This window comes from Pseudophryne corroboree, chromosome 4, assembly GCF_028390025.1.
Source record: "Pseudophryne corroboree isolate aPseCor3 chromosome 4, aPseCor3.hap2, whole genome shotgun sequence".
NCBI classification, from domain to species: Eukaryota; Metazoa; Chordata; class Amphibia; order Anura; family Myobatrachidae; genus Pseudophryne; species Pseudophryne corroboree.
In genome coordinates, this window is record NC_086447.1 from 911086963 (window position 1) to 911101284 (window position 14322).

Sequence of the window (14322 nt, forward strand, 5' to 3'; positions counted from 1 at the left end):
GTTCATGAGAGGGGGGAAACGTCACCTCAGGCTTTTTCCCTTGAAATAAACAAACCCTTGTATCAGGAACAGGAGGTTTCTCAGAAATATGTAAAACATCTTTAATAGCCACAATCATGTACTGAATACTCTTTACCAATTTTGGATGTAAACTGGCTTCACTAAAGTCGACACTGGAATCAGAGTCCGTGTCGGTATCTGTATCTGCTATCTGGGTAAATGAACGTTTCTGTGACCCTGAGGGGGCCTGCACCTGAGACAAAGCGTCCTCCATGGATTTCCTCCATGCTTGTGTCTGAGAATCAGATTTATCTAGCCTCTTAGACAATAACGCCACATTTGCATTCAATGTACTCAACATATTCACCAAATCAGCAGTCGGCGGTGCCGACAGAGTCACTCCCAAATCCTTCTCTGCGCCCCCAGTAACTTCCTCCGGGGAGGAGCACTCAGCCTCAGACATGTCGACACACTGTACCGACACACACACACTCACACTGGCAATAGGGGACAGAACCACAGGGAAGCCTGTCAGAGAGAACACAGAGGGAGTATGCCAGCTCACACCCCAGCACCCATATACTACTAAAAAAATAATATATGATCACTGCGCTATATATATATATATATATATATATAAAACACCAAATTACTGTGCACCCCCCCCCTTCCCCCCCGTTTTTCTCCCTGTACTTGTTAAGGAGAGTGGAGGTCCGGGCCAGCGTCTCTGCATGCACTGTGAAGAGAGAAAATGGCGCTGGTAAGCTGTGCGGCTAAGCCCCCCCACCCGGCGCGCTGTAGTCCCGCTCAAATTCAAAAGATTATACTGGCAGGGGTCTTATATTGAGTGCCCAGGCACCGATAATATGCTCTTTGCCAGTGAGAAAAAACTCCAGTAACCTGCTGCCCAGGGCGCCCCCCCTGCGCCCTGTGAGTGCCGTTGGTGTGTGTGTGGGAGCAAGGAGCGCAGCGCGACCGCTGTACTGTACCTCCGTTACTGAAGTCTTCTGCCGTCACTGAAGTCTTCTAATCTTCACATACTCACCCGGCTTCTTTCTTCTGGCTTCTGTGAGGGGGTGACGGCGTGGCTGCGGGAACAAGCAGCTAGGCGCACCAAGTGATCGAACCCTCTGGAGCTAATGGTGTCCAGCAGCCTAAGAAGCAGAGCCCTTAACGAAGTAGAAGTAGGTCTGACTTCTCTCCCCTCAGTCCCACGCTGCAGGGAGCCTGTAGCCAGCAGGTCTCTCTGAAAATAAAAAACCTAACATAAAGTATTTTCAGAGAAACTCAGGAGAGCTCCCCTAGTGTGTGTCCAGTCTCTCCTGGGCACAGAATCTAACTGAGGTCTGGAGGAGGGGCATAGAGGGAGGAGCCAGTTCACACCCATTCAAAGTCTTATAGTGTGCCCATGTCTCCTGCGGATCCCATCTATACCCCATGGTCCTTTTGGAGTCCCCAGCATCCTCTAGGACGTAAGAGAAAAGGGGGTTATGACCTTAGCTTACCGTTGTGCATGAAGATATCATTACGCCATCTACAGGTGGCGTTGGTGATAACATCCCCATTTTTGTCAATGGGGGACAAGCAAAGCCTTTCCGGTTTTGCCAGTTTCCCCTCGGGTTGTAGTGCTATGTGCAGACGGCCATCGCAGATGCGCATCTGCCCTTCGCCGGTAGGGTCGAGATGTTGGCAACACAGCAGCGGACGACACAGAGGATGGGAGACACCATTGCAGCTGGAATGTCCAAGGGCAGGAATATAACCAGAGCACGGGAGACAGGTGTCGTGTATGTGCACAAGCACACAAATTCACTCAGGTGAGAGCCCATGTAAGGGGCACATAGTACTTCTCTTAGGGAAACAATCCAGATAGCCACACAGACCCTTCCTACACTATGGGGGAGATGTATCAAACCTTCTAAATATCGGATAATATTGCCCATAGCAACCAATCCACCTCAACCTTTTATTTTACATAATTGATAAATGGTACTGTAGCTATAAGCTGATCGGTTGCTATGGGCAACGCCTTCACTTGTCCATCCTTTAAGTGGCTTGATACATCTCCCCCATCAGTCGCAGTACAGTCAGTATGGATTTGTGGTGGCAGTAGCAGAGGTGACGTGTTGAACAAGTCCATGGTCATCACCAGTCACCCCCTGCAAGAAGGTGCAGGATTCATTGATGGAGGCCACGAAGGTCACAGCCCTCTGCCAGGCCACCGTACAGGACAATGCCATATAGTCCAGTCTCATTACAGGGGCCTGGCTACTGGGAAACCTGAGCATGCTACCGTTCATACTTTCCCGTCCCCTCGCCAACTGTCCATACTTCCCAGGCCCCCTCGCCAACTGTCCGTATTTTACCCAGGCCCCCTCTCCAACTGTCCGTATTTCCCAGGCCCCCTCGCCAACTGTCCGTACTTCCCAGGTCCCCTCGCCAACTGTCCATACTTCCCAGGACCCCTCGCCAACTGTCCGTATTTCCCAGGACCCCTCGCCAACTGTCCGTATTTCCCAGGACCCCTCGCCAACTGTCCGTACTTCCCGCTCCCCTCGCCAACTGTCCATACTTCCCAGGTCCCCTCGCCAACTGTCCATACTTCCCAGGACCCCTCGCCAACTGTCCGTATTTCCCAGGACCCGTCGCCAACTGTCCGTATTTCCCAGGACCCCTCGCCAACTGTCCGTACTTCCCGCTCCCCTCGCCAACTGTCCATACTTTCCAGGCCCCCTCGTCAACTGTCCGTACTGCCCAGGTCCCCTCGCCAACTGTCCATACTTCCCAGGACCCCTCACCAACTGTCCGTACTTCCCAGGTCCCCTCGCCAACTGTCCATATTTCCCAGGACCCCTCGCCAACTGTCCATACTTCCCGCTCCCTCGCCAACTGTCCATACTTCCCAGGCCCCCTCGCCAACTGTCCGTATTTCCCAGGCCCCCTCGCCAACTGTCCGTACTTCCCAGGCTCCCTCGCCAACTGTCCGTATTTCCCAGGCCCCCTCGCCAACTGTCCGTACTTCCCAGGCCCCCTCGCCAACTGTCCGTACTTCCCAGGTCCCCTCGCCAACTGTCCATATTTCCCAGGACCCCTCGCCAACTGTCCGTATTTCCCAGGACCCCTCGCCAACTGTCCGTACTTCCCGCTCCCCTCGCCAACTGTCCGTACTTCCCGCTTCCCTCGCCAACTGTCCGTACTTCCCGCTTCCGTCGCCAACTGTCCATATTTCCCAGGACCCCTCGCCAACTGTCCGTATTTCCCAGGACCCCTCGCCAACTGTCCGTACTTCCCGCTCCCCTCGCCAACTGTCCGTATTTCCCAAGCCCCCTCGCCAACTGTCCGTACTTCCCAGGTCCCCTCGCCAACTGTCCATATTTCCCAGGACCCCTCACCAACTGTCCATACTTCCCGCTCCCTCGCCAACTGTCCATACTTCCCAGGCTCCCTCGCCAACTGTCCGTATTTCCCAGGCCCCCTCGCCAACTGTCCGTACTTCCCAGGCCCCCTCGCCAACTGTCCGTATTTCCCAGGCCCCCTCGCCAACTGTCCGTACTTCCCAGGCCCCCTCGCCAACTGTCCGTACTTCCCAGGTCCCCTCGCCAACTGTCCGTATTTCCCAGGACCCCTCGCCAACTGTCCGTACTTCCCGCTCCCCTCGCCAACTGTCCATACTTCCCGCTCCCCTCGCCAACTGTCTATACTTCCCAGCCCCCTTGCCAACTGTCCATACTTCCCAGCCCCCTTGCCAACTGTCCATACTTCCCAGCCCCCTTGCAAACTGTCCATACTTCCCGTCACTCGCCAAGTGTCCATACTATGAGTAAATGCGTCAGCTCTAAGAAGGATCTTCTGTACCAAATATAGGGCTGGGGGAAAGTGCGCCCTGATAACAATGACGGGTATGAAAGGGGTGTTTCCGGCAGCAGAAACGCATGCGTACAACTCTGCATATGGGCGCAAACAAGCGTTTAATCCCGTGCACGCCAACTCACCTTCCCTAAATCTTCCTTCTACAACGAAACACATAAGGGATGTCTGAGGAGAGAAACAGCAATGGAAGATGAGAAGTTGCATCATGTAGGCAAAATAATAAGGTAACAGCAGTACAGAGTGTGTCAGGGCACCAACTGGCGAGCGATAGGAATTCAGGGTTGCGCAAACTGTTTCATATTGAGGGTAGTACCATGGATTCCCCACAGCATCCGCCCTTCTCACGTCTTCCACAAACAAGACGGCTGAACACGATCATGTGACCTGATGGCGCACTTAGGGGGGGGGGGGGGGGACTGAAAAAGAGGGAACACCACAAAGCCTTTCCACCATCAGGCCGTGGCGGTGCCTTAGGGAAATGTCTGCTTACAGACCTAATGCTGATTTTGTTCAGGAGGCCACTGATATAAGAAGATATTTGTCTATTCTGCATGTTTTAAAGGGTTTCTGCTTCTCGCTTCCCATATGCTAACATGGCCGTAAGCCCTTATGCTTATGGGGTACAGATGTGTCCTCACACACCAATCGTCTACACGTCATGCATCGCGAGACATCCGCTGTGACTGAGAGGTGTAGCAAAGCACCAATCACAGTGCACTACAGACGCAAAGTCGCAGATTAAAGCCACAACCGCTGCATCGTAGCACTTCATACACCGACGTTCAAATGTCGCAAACAAATTGATCAGTGTGTAACCTAACAATGTAGTTTTGGTCGCGCCCACTTGATTTATGTGTGCGAATAAGACAGACATTTTGAGCGAGATGCTTGGCCGAGCCACCCCGGGGCTGGCGTGCCGGGAGGGGCTACATGACGCAACTTTAGCAACAGCGCATGAGGACACATCTGTAGTTCCGGCTTATTATAATGCTGTACACCATGACAGCAAATCATAGTATTACAGCTAGTAGCAACGGGTAAATTATCATAGACCAGTGGTTCTCAAACGGTGTGCCGTGGCATCCTGGGGTGTGACGGACTGGTGGTCCAGGACCAATTCAAATGCTGAATGTACCAGGCAAAACCAGTGCTGGTGGCTGTCAATCATAAAATATGTGGACAAACAGAAGCAAATCTTGTCCAGCACCACACAACTAACCCTAAGGAAGACATATAAACACAATTTACTTAATTTGATATTTATCTCTAAATTTCTCAATAAGAAACTTTTGGCCTAGGGGTGCCATGAAAGTTATGGTAGACTTACCCTTGTTTTCTCTCTTTCTTCGAGGTCCATAGGGTCCACAGGGGAACATCGGGGGTTGTAGGTGGTTGGATCAGGTCCTGGGCACCGAACAGTTAAGCTTTTCAGATTTCCCAGGATGCCTCGGTCCTCCTCGTTATAACCCCGCCTCCATGCTCAGGCAGGTCAGTTTTGTTAACAAGCAGGAAGAGGATGAAGAGAGAAGAAAGATATGGTACACATAAGAACACACTCACAGACAGGAGAAGGGAACCAGTGACCAAAGCCGCAAACCCATATAGGTCATGTGCATCAGGGTGGGTGCCTTGTGGACCATATGGGCCTCGAAGAAAGCGAGTTAACAAGGGTAAGTCTACCATAACGCACCTTTTCTACTTTGGGTTCCATAGGACTCCACAGAGGAACATCGAGGATGTCCTAAAGCAGTACTTCAAGCGTGGGGACACTCCTGAGTAGACAGTAGAATCCGGAGTCCAAATCAAGCATGCTGGGAGGCGAATGTATCAAAGGCATAGAACCTAAGAAAGATGTGGATAGAAGACCACGTAGCCGCCTTGCACAACTGTTCAGCTGATGCGCCACGGCACAGAGTAGAATGAGCAGAGACAGAAGATTATACTGGAAGACCAGCTTGAGAGTATGATTGTGCAGAGTGTTTATTAGCTGGCCAACCATGTTGGTGCAAACCATAAAGGATGAAGAGGGAATACGATTTTCGACTTGAACTGGTCCGATCTACACAGATTTGGAGAGCACAAACCACATCCAGAAACCTGTCCCCTGATGAGAGATCTGAGGATACAAAGGCCTGAACCACAATTTCTTCGTCCAAGTGGACACAGTCAAGTATGAAGGATAGCTCTGTCCGGATGAAAGACCATGAAAGCAGGAGTGTGTGCCCAAATCAGACACCCGGCTTGCAGATGCAATGGCCAGGAGGAATAAAGCCATCGCAGTCAACCATTTTAGATCAACTGACTTCAGATGTTTAAATGGAGGCTGCTGAAGAAGGTCTAGAACCACAGACAAATCCCACGGAGCCACAGGAGGTACACAGGGATGCTGGACCCGGACAACTGCCTGTAGGAAGGTGCAAAAATCCAACAGTGGAGCAATCCTGCATTGAAACCACACTGACAAAGCAATAATATGCACTTTGAGGGAAGCCAGGCGAAGGCGAGGCTCAATCCACGTTTTAGGAAGGCAAGTATCCTGGATATCCTGAAGACAGTAGGGTCATATTGCTTGGAGGCGCACCACTGAAAGTATGCTACACCCAATAGTATATACGGGCTGAGGCAGGTTTGCACAACCGAGAGAGAAAAACCTTTTCCCCTCAATATGGAAGATTCAAGAGCCACGCTGTCAAAAACAGACGTTCTAGGTCTGGGTGTAGACACGGTCCCTGAGACAAGAGGTCCTGTCGTAGTGGAAGTTGAAGGGGAACTCCCACTGAGAGACCCTGTAAGTCGGAGAACCAATGACGTCTGGGCCACGCTAGGGCCACTATGATGAGGTTGTCGCCTTCCTGTTTGAATTCCCGTAGAACCCTCGGCAGACGGGATACTGGAGAGAAGACGAACATGAGATGGAAGGTCCATTTGACAGAGAGTGCATCCACAAACGATGGCTGCGGATCCTGTGACTGGGATCCGTATACCGGAACCTTGTGGTTGTGTTGAGAGGCCATGAGGTCGTCGTCTGGCAGACCCCACCTGTCCACTAGAATTTGAAAGACTTCTGGATGTAGGGACCATTCGCCTGCATGAACATCCTGGCGACTGAGGAAGCCTGCTTCCCAATTCAGGGTCCCTGGTAAGAAGACGGCTGAGATGGCAGGAAGGTTACATTCGGCCCACTTCAGAATTCAGGCCACTTCCTGCATTGCCATCAGACTGTGAGTGCCGCCCTGGTGGCTGAGATAAGCCACTGCTGTAGCATTGTTGGACTGAATCTGGACAGGTCTGTCTTGTAGGACACTGTGTGCTTAGAGTTAAGGCTCGCAGTTCAAAGACGTTGATTGGTAAGCAAGACTCTGTCTCTGTCTGTGTCCAACCGCCTCTGAAATGAGTGCTGTTCGGTCACTGACCCCCAACCGCGGAGGCTTGCGTGTGTGGTGAGGAGTACCCAGTCCGGGATCCAAAAGGGTAGCCCTTTGTCTAGGTGGGTCGTTTATAGCCACCAAGTGAGATATAGCCGAACTTATGGAGTGAGAGTTATCATTTGTGATCTGATCAGATGTGGCCATCCATTCCACTTGGCCAGTATCAGATGCTGTAAAAGGCGAAAATTAAACAGAGCGTACTCCACCATGTCGATAGTCGAAACCATCATTCCGAGGACATGCATGGCTGAGTGAATGGACACTCGGCAAGGCTGGAACAATTTGTGAACTCGGTCCTGCATTCTTGAGATTTTGTCTGCTGGCAGGAAGAGACGCTGACTCGCAGAGTACAATAGTGCCCCAAGGTATAAAATCTGCTGGGATGGCATGAGGGATGGCTTCTTCCAATTGATGAGCCATCCGTGACATTAAAGAAGGAAATCGTAATTTGAAGATGCCGTTGCAAGACTTCTGGTGAAATGGCTAGGAGCAGTAAGTAGTCTAGTTAAGGAAGTATTCGGACTCCCTGACGACGCGACCATGCTGCCATGTCTGCCGTAACCTTGCCAAAAATTCTCTGTGCCATAGTCAGCCCAAACAGCAGCACCTGGAATTGATAATGTTGGTTGCATATTGTTGATGTGAAGGAGCAATAGGGATATCCAGATAGGCATCCTGTAGGTCCAGGGATACCATAAAGTCCCCCGACTCCATAGCAAGGACTATGGAATGGAGAGTTTACATGCAAAACTTGGGATCCTTTACAAATCTGTTGAGAGATTTGAGGTTGAGGATGGGTCGGTGGGACCCGTTGGGCTTGGGCATGAGAAACAGAGAGGAATAATAGCCCTTGTTGCATTGAGTCTGGGGCACCGGAACTATCACCTCACCCCTGACTGTAGGAGGAAGTGGACAACTTTTTGTAGGAAGACATCCTTTTGCAGGTCTGAAGGAAGGCCCATGCAAAAGAACTATGGCAGGGAGGGGGCATCTCTTGAACGAGAAAGCGCACCAGTAAGAGACCACCTCTTGCACCCAGGCGTCTGAAGTGGTTAGAGTCCAGACATGCGCGAAGTGAACAAAGTTGGCCTCCCATGCTGGAGTCTCCCAGGCGGAGGCCCGCCCCTTCAGGCTGCAGGCTTGTCAGGTTAAGCTGGAGGTAACCGTGCAGCCCAGGGTTGCTTGGACTTGGGCTTTGTGGTGGAGGTTTGTCAGGGAAACGCCTATCCTTTCCCTTTGGGACGAAAGAAACGAAAATTTGAACTCCTTACATGTGAAGTAGGACTGGACGGGAGAAAGGCTGTCTTAGCTGCAGCCAGAGCAGTCACAATTTTGTCCAATTCAGTTCTGAATAACACTTCACCCATAAAACAAAGAAATTCCAATGTTTTCTTGGAATCAAGGCCGGCTTTCCAGGAACCTAGCCAGAGAATGCGTCATGCAAGTACTGAAGTGGCGGACGCCTTTGCCGCCAATACTCCAGCATCAGAAAGAGCTTCACCAATGTAAAAAGCTGCGTGCTTAATAAGGGTCAAATATGACATACAGTCCTTAGATATATCTGTGGGCAATTCCTCCTCTGGGGCCTGTAACCATGATTCAACGGCTTTTACAGCCACTGTAGGTCTATTGACAGCACCACTGAGTGAAAAAATAGACTTAAGGCAATTTTCAATGCATCTATCAGTAGGTTCTTTCAGTGAGGAAAGAGTAATGACAGGTAGAATGGACATCTTAACTAGAGGAGCCTCCCACTCAGCACAATCCTCTGCAGTGATGGGCTAACGGAATGCTAATCATTTAGCCACAGAAAATTTCTTACCCAGGGGTTTCCAGGGTTCCTGTCTAAATTTCTATGAGATGATCTGAATGAGGAAATTCTGATCTAATTATCTTTTGTCACTTAAAATCATCAGTGTTCCTCCTCCGTCAGTTGGAGAATCTGCCTAATAGCATCAATCAAAGCTGCCACTTCCACTGTGTTGGGAGGTTTCTCCTCTACTACGCAGGAATCAGTGACAGACAGAGTGGTGTCCTCACATTCCTCAGCAGATGACTCGTTTGAGTGTGACATAGCTGTGGATTGAGATGAAGGTGTGGTTCTGGTAGTGGACCGAGAGGATTGTTTAGTCCCAGGTAACATCTCTTGCAAAGCCAGGGATGCTTGGGCTAGGCTCTGAAGAGTTACTGTATGAAGAGTATCCACCCACGGTGGATTAATAATTGGGACAATATTAGGTGGTGATAACATAGTAGGTCCCATGGGGGGACCGAGCCTGTCCACTAAAGTACCCAGTAACTGAGAGAAATGGTGGCTCTTGAATAGGTGCTGGGGATGTTGACTGGCGAGGAGGTCCATAGCAATTTACACATAGCCCATCCTGTACAACAATCTACATGACAGTAAAACTGGGGTGTCTGGCTGTTTGTGACCTTCTGCCTTGTTAGACATAACTGCAATATAGGAAAGTCGCCCACACACACACACAGTAGTATTATAAACCAAGGTGTGGCAGCCGTAATATAGTATGTGACTATATTCAGCAGTAGTGCTGAAATATATGTATAGACTCCTGAAACACCTGGTCACAGGGCACAGACAAAGACAGGGGCAGATCTATAGAAAGCTGAAATGAGAAAAGTCAGGCAGCAGAAACTAGCACAAGTCACATACAATGCAGAGAAATACAATAATAGAACTGCAATGAGCACTTTATCAACTCCTCAGCTTTGTTTGTAGCAGGTAGGATATAAGGGGTGGTCTTCAGTATGCCGGCTGTCGGGATCCCGGCGCACAGTATACCGGCGCCGGGATTCCGACAGCCGGCATGCCGACACTTATTCTCCCTCGTGGGGGTCCACGACCCCGCTGGAGGAAGAATAAGATAGTGTGGCACGCGTAGCGCTCCACCGTGCCCGCAGCGCGGCGAGCCCGCAAGGGGCTCATTTGCGCTCGCCACACCTCGGTATGCCGGCGGTCGTGCTCCTGGCGCCGGTATGCTGGTCGCCGGGAGCCCGACCACCGGCATACCATACTACACCCGATATAAGTGATGTAAAAACCTGGCTCCTTGGAGACGTTTTTACAGGGAGATTGAACCCAGCGTTTCCGGAGACCTGGCTTGCTGTACTGAGATGGCTGTCCAAGTCTCTGAGGGGAGGATGGTGTGTAAATGCAGCTAGAAGGCGGGAAGTCTGCAGTGGACTGGTGCCCAAAGCTGGGGGAGGGGCTACAGGTTGAGGGCTCCCTCCCCTATGCTGGCACTTAACCCCCGATACTGAGAGGCCCTCTATAAAATCAGTGCAATGCACTGTAACCTTGGCCTCAATGTCCTGGTGGTCTAGTGGAATCCCTGAGTTGTGTCAGTGTCCACGCCAGCGCCGCTGCCAATCACCCGGAAACCCTCTTACCTGCTCCCCGTTGCTGGCCACACAGTCCAGGTGTCCCCACATTGTGAGTGGTGCTAGTCGCGCCGTGTGGATCTCACGCCACAAGTACCCATCTTGGCACTGGCCGTGCGGGAGTTTCTGCGCCGGCGGGGAGTGATGGAGCTTGCCGTGCTGAAGTCCCAGAGACTTCCAGCGCCGACAGACTCAATGGTGAAAAAGTAAAAATGAAATTGTAAGCACGCAAGAGCAGGGCCTTCTTTCCTCACGTGCCTTTCCTTTTCTTGCTTACACTATCTTATGCTCCATACTCCCTTTGATGGCACCTGACACCGGGTTTTCTATACCTGTCCTATATTGTCTTGAACTGTAAGTGCTGTTTTCTGGTTTGCTCATTTGATTATGTACTGTGCAATGGGCGCTGCGGATCCCTTGCGGCACCATATAAATAAAGGATAATAATAAATAAATGAAAAAAAGACTTAGGACTGCAAACAGCAGTCCCCTGTAAAAAGGTGCATCCGGCTTCCTGCAGGCACCAACTAAAACCTGACCTGCCTGAGCATGGTGGCGTGGTTATAGGGAGGAGAACCGAGGCATTCTCGGAAATCTAAAAAGCTTAACTGTTTGGTGACCAGGACCTGATCCAACCACCTACAACCCCTGATGTTCCCCTGTTGAGCACTATGGAACCCATAGAAGAAATTCTGATACTCTAGGGCGCCGTGACTCAAGAATGTTTGGGAGCCACTGGTATAGACCATTATAATCAGATATAGGTGTCGGAGGAGGGCAGAGATGCAGAAATTCCTTCAGCTTATGGTCAGGGCTCTGGAGCAGAGCAGCAGTTACTGCCCCTGAGAATGATGTATGTATGAACAGAACTGGAGAACACAGGAGAGAAGACTCATGCGTAAAAGAACACTTACTGTCTGCAAACTGACGTCCACATTCATTGACTGCAGGTCGTGTTCTGTTCTCGGGAGATTGCACAGTAAACCGACCACCTGTAGTCTGTTGTATTTCAGATAGTGCAGTCTCATACCTACAAGTGACGGAGGACATTGAGACACTCAGCCCACAGAAAACAGAGATTCTTTACCAGAAGCAAGTAGTTAGATACATTCTACTACAGAGTGTATCCGACTAATAATCAAAGGGGAGATTTATCAATGCTTGGCGAGAGATAAGTGGAGAGAGATAAAGTATTAGCCAATCATCTCCTAACTGCCATGTTACAGGCTGTGTTTAAAACATGAGAGTTGGGTGATACTTTCTTTCTCTCTCCAAACTTTGATAAATCTCCCCCAGAGTGCTATATTTATAAAACAGGCCCTTTGGAACGCTTTCCTAAAAAAAAACTTAGCCCCATTATCAGGCAACGGACATACCCAATAGGGGAAGCATGTTTGGCGTAGTGTTCGGTATTACTGCCTCACAGTACTGAGGGCCTGAGTTCAATTCCTGAGCAAGGCCCTATATGTGTGGAGTTTATATGGGTTTTCTGCGTGTGCTCAGGTTTCCTTGCATACTCCAAAACCATATTAATAGGCTGCTGACATAGTGCGTGAGTGTGTACTTGTGATAATGTCGGAACTCAGCGGGGAAGAGGCCACAACGCAGAAGTGGACAACCGTGTCATTAGCTGTCTGCTGCCCCCACAGCTCCTCAGCCACCAGTGGCCGTGGGCAATAGGGCATAACGCTGCTTGGCTAATTAGCACTATGTGATAGTATACAGGATGCTGCAACTGGGCAAGTGTGGCACAAACACCAAGCAGGTTTCCCCCACACTCACAGGAAGATGTGGCAGACTGCAATCTTATTGCCGTTACTGCACAGAGCAATAGACACATTAATAAATGGGGATATGATTTACAGCCAGACGGGGTGTCGGCTGTCACTATACTGACAGCGGCGGGATCCCGACAGCTGGTGTATTACTGCACCCAGGGTGACCAATCCCGGGACATGCTTCTTTTTTAATGTGTCCAACCCCCCCTTCCCCGCCCTGACCAGCCCAGATAACTCGCCCTAATCTGGACGGGAGGGAGGGTGGGCCACTTGCTGTGTGGTCCGTCAGGTGGGCGGGCAGTGCAGGGCGGCGGTGAGGTCCGGCGGTCGGCTGGCTGTGCAAAGTGGCCTCTGACTTCACATCACGTTGCGCAGTGCGCACAGCTGGGGCAAGGGAAAGCTGAGCAGCGTCTGAGCCTCCTGAGAACGCTCAACGCTGCCCGGCATAGAAATAACTAAGGTGGTGGCCAATCCCGAAATCCCCGTCAAGCCCATTTTAGGCCGGGATCCCGCCGATCACCCTAACTGCATCCCAATAAACAACATGGGTAGAGTGAAGCGTACTCTGAGGACGGTAAGACAGACAATAATAATAGAAATATTTATGGCCAAACCTGGTCTTTTAACTTTGAGAAGGTTCCTGTTCTCTTTCCAATAGTCCGTAATCTGGTCAAAGCTGAACATAGAAAATGAGATCATTTAGCCAAACTTATCCGGTTACACATTAACACCCACCGCCTCTGTACTAAGGGGTTACAGGGTCAGCACTAAATAGTGACCTCACTAGCGTTCAGTAATAGATTTATTTTCTTCTTCTGCGGTTGAATTGATCCGGCAGCCATTTGTTTGCCACATACCATTGTCTCTTGAAGGACATGTCATGGTTGCGTCGCTGGTGTTTTGCTAATTATCCTAACAATAAAAATAGGATTTTGGGGGGTCCACATTAGTACCATGGTGTATAGAAGCGTCCACCAGGAGCCATTTGCACTTTAAGAGTGTGGGCTGGCTCCTCCCTCTATACCACTCCTACCAGACTCAGTCTAGAAACTGTGCCAGAGAAGACGACATACTTCGAGAGAAGGACTTAACACAGATAGTGGTGAGATTCATACCAGCTCACACATACAGGCATGTCAAGACAACTAGCCTGAACCAATCAGCAAACGGCTGAAATGTTACTTACCCAGTAACTATGCAGTACGCAACTAAACGAAGTGGTACTGAACCAAATAACAATTAGCAGGAAAACGAAGCACCGGGCGGGCGCCCAGCATCCTCTACGGACTACGAGAAAAGGGTTTACCGGTAGGTACCAAAATCCTATTTTCTCTAACGTCCTAGAGGATGCTGCGGTCCACATTAGTACCATGGGGATGTACCAAAGCTCCCAGAACGGGAGGGAGAGCGCGGAGGTTCCTGCAGAACTGATTGACTGAACTTCAGCTCATCAGAGGCCAAAGTATCGAACTTGTAAAACTTAGCAAACGTGTTCGACCCAGACCAAGTTGCAGCTCGGCAAAATTGCACTGCCAAGACACCCCGGGGCAGTCGCCCAGGAAGACCCCACCTTACGAGTAGAGTGGGTTAACAGATATTGGACACGGCAGCCCTGCCGTAGAATAAGCGTGCTGGATAGTGAACCTAGTCCAGCGAGAAATAGTCTGCTCAGAAGCAGGAAACCCGGGGGCGTGGTCTAGCCTGTGAGGAGGCGATCCTAGAGAGCTCCTATTAGCCATGTTTCTTTTATTGCATTAAAAGCGCTTTAGGGGGTCCTGAATCCCTCTAACATATAGTGTTACCTCCCTCAATCGTCTGGGATCGGAGGGTCTGGGTTGCGGAGC

At 50.5% G+C, this 14322-nt stretch overlaps 1 protein-coding gene across 4 annotated transcripts in view; it reads right to left on the minus strand.

Moving 5' to 3' along the window:
• LOC134910667 (nuclear RNA export factor 1-like) overlaps nucleotides 1–14322 on the minus strand; it is a 219251-nt gene that overhangs the window by 58097 nt on the left and 146832 nt on the right. For all 4 annotated transcript variants that reach the window (XM_063918971.1, XM_063918967.1, XM_063918969.1 and 1 more), the window contains 3 exons: nucleotides 13093–13154; nucleotides 11615–11730; nucleotides 3993–4035 (listed from right to left, as the gene is read on the minus strand). In XM_063918971.1, coding sequence (XP_063775041.1) covers nucleotides 3993–4035; nucleotides 11615–11730; nucleotides 13093–13154 — 221 coding nt within the window. The remainder of the gene's footprint in view (nucleotides 1–3992; nucleotides 4036–11614; nucleotides 11731–13092; nucleotides 13155–14322) is intronic.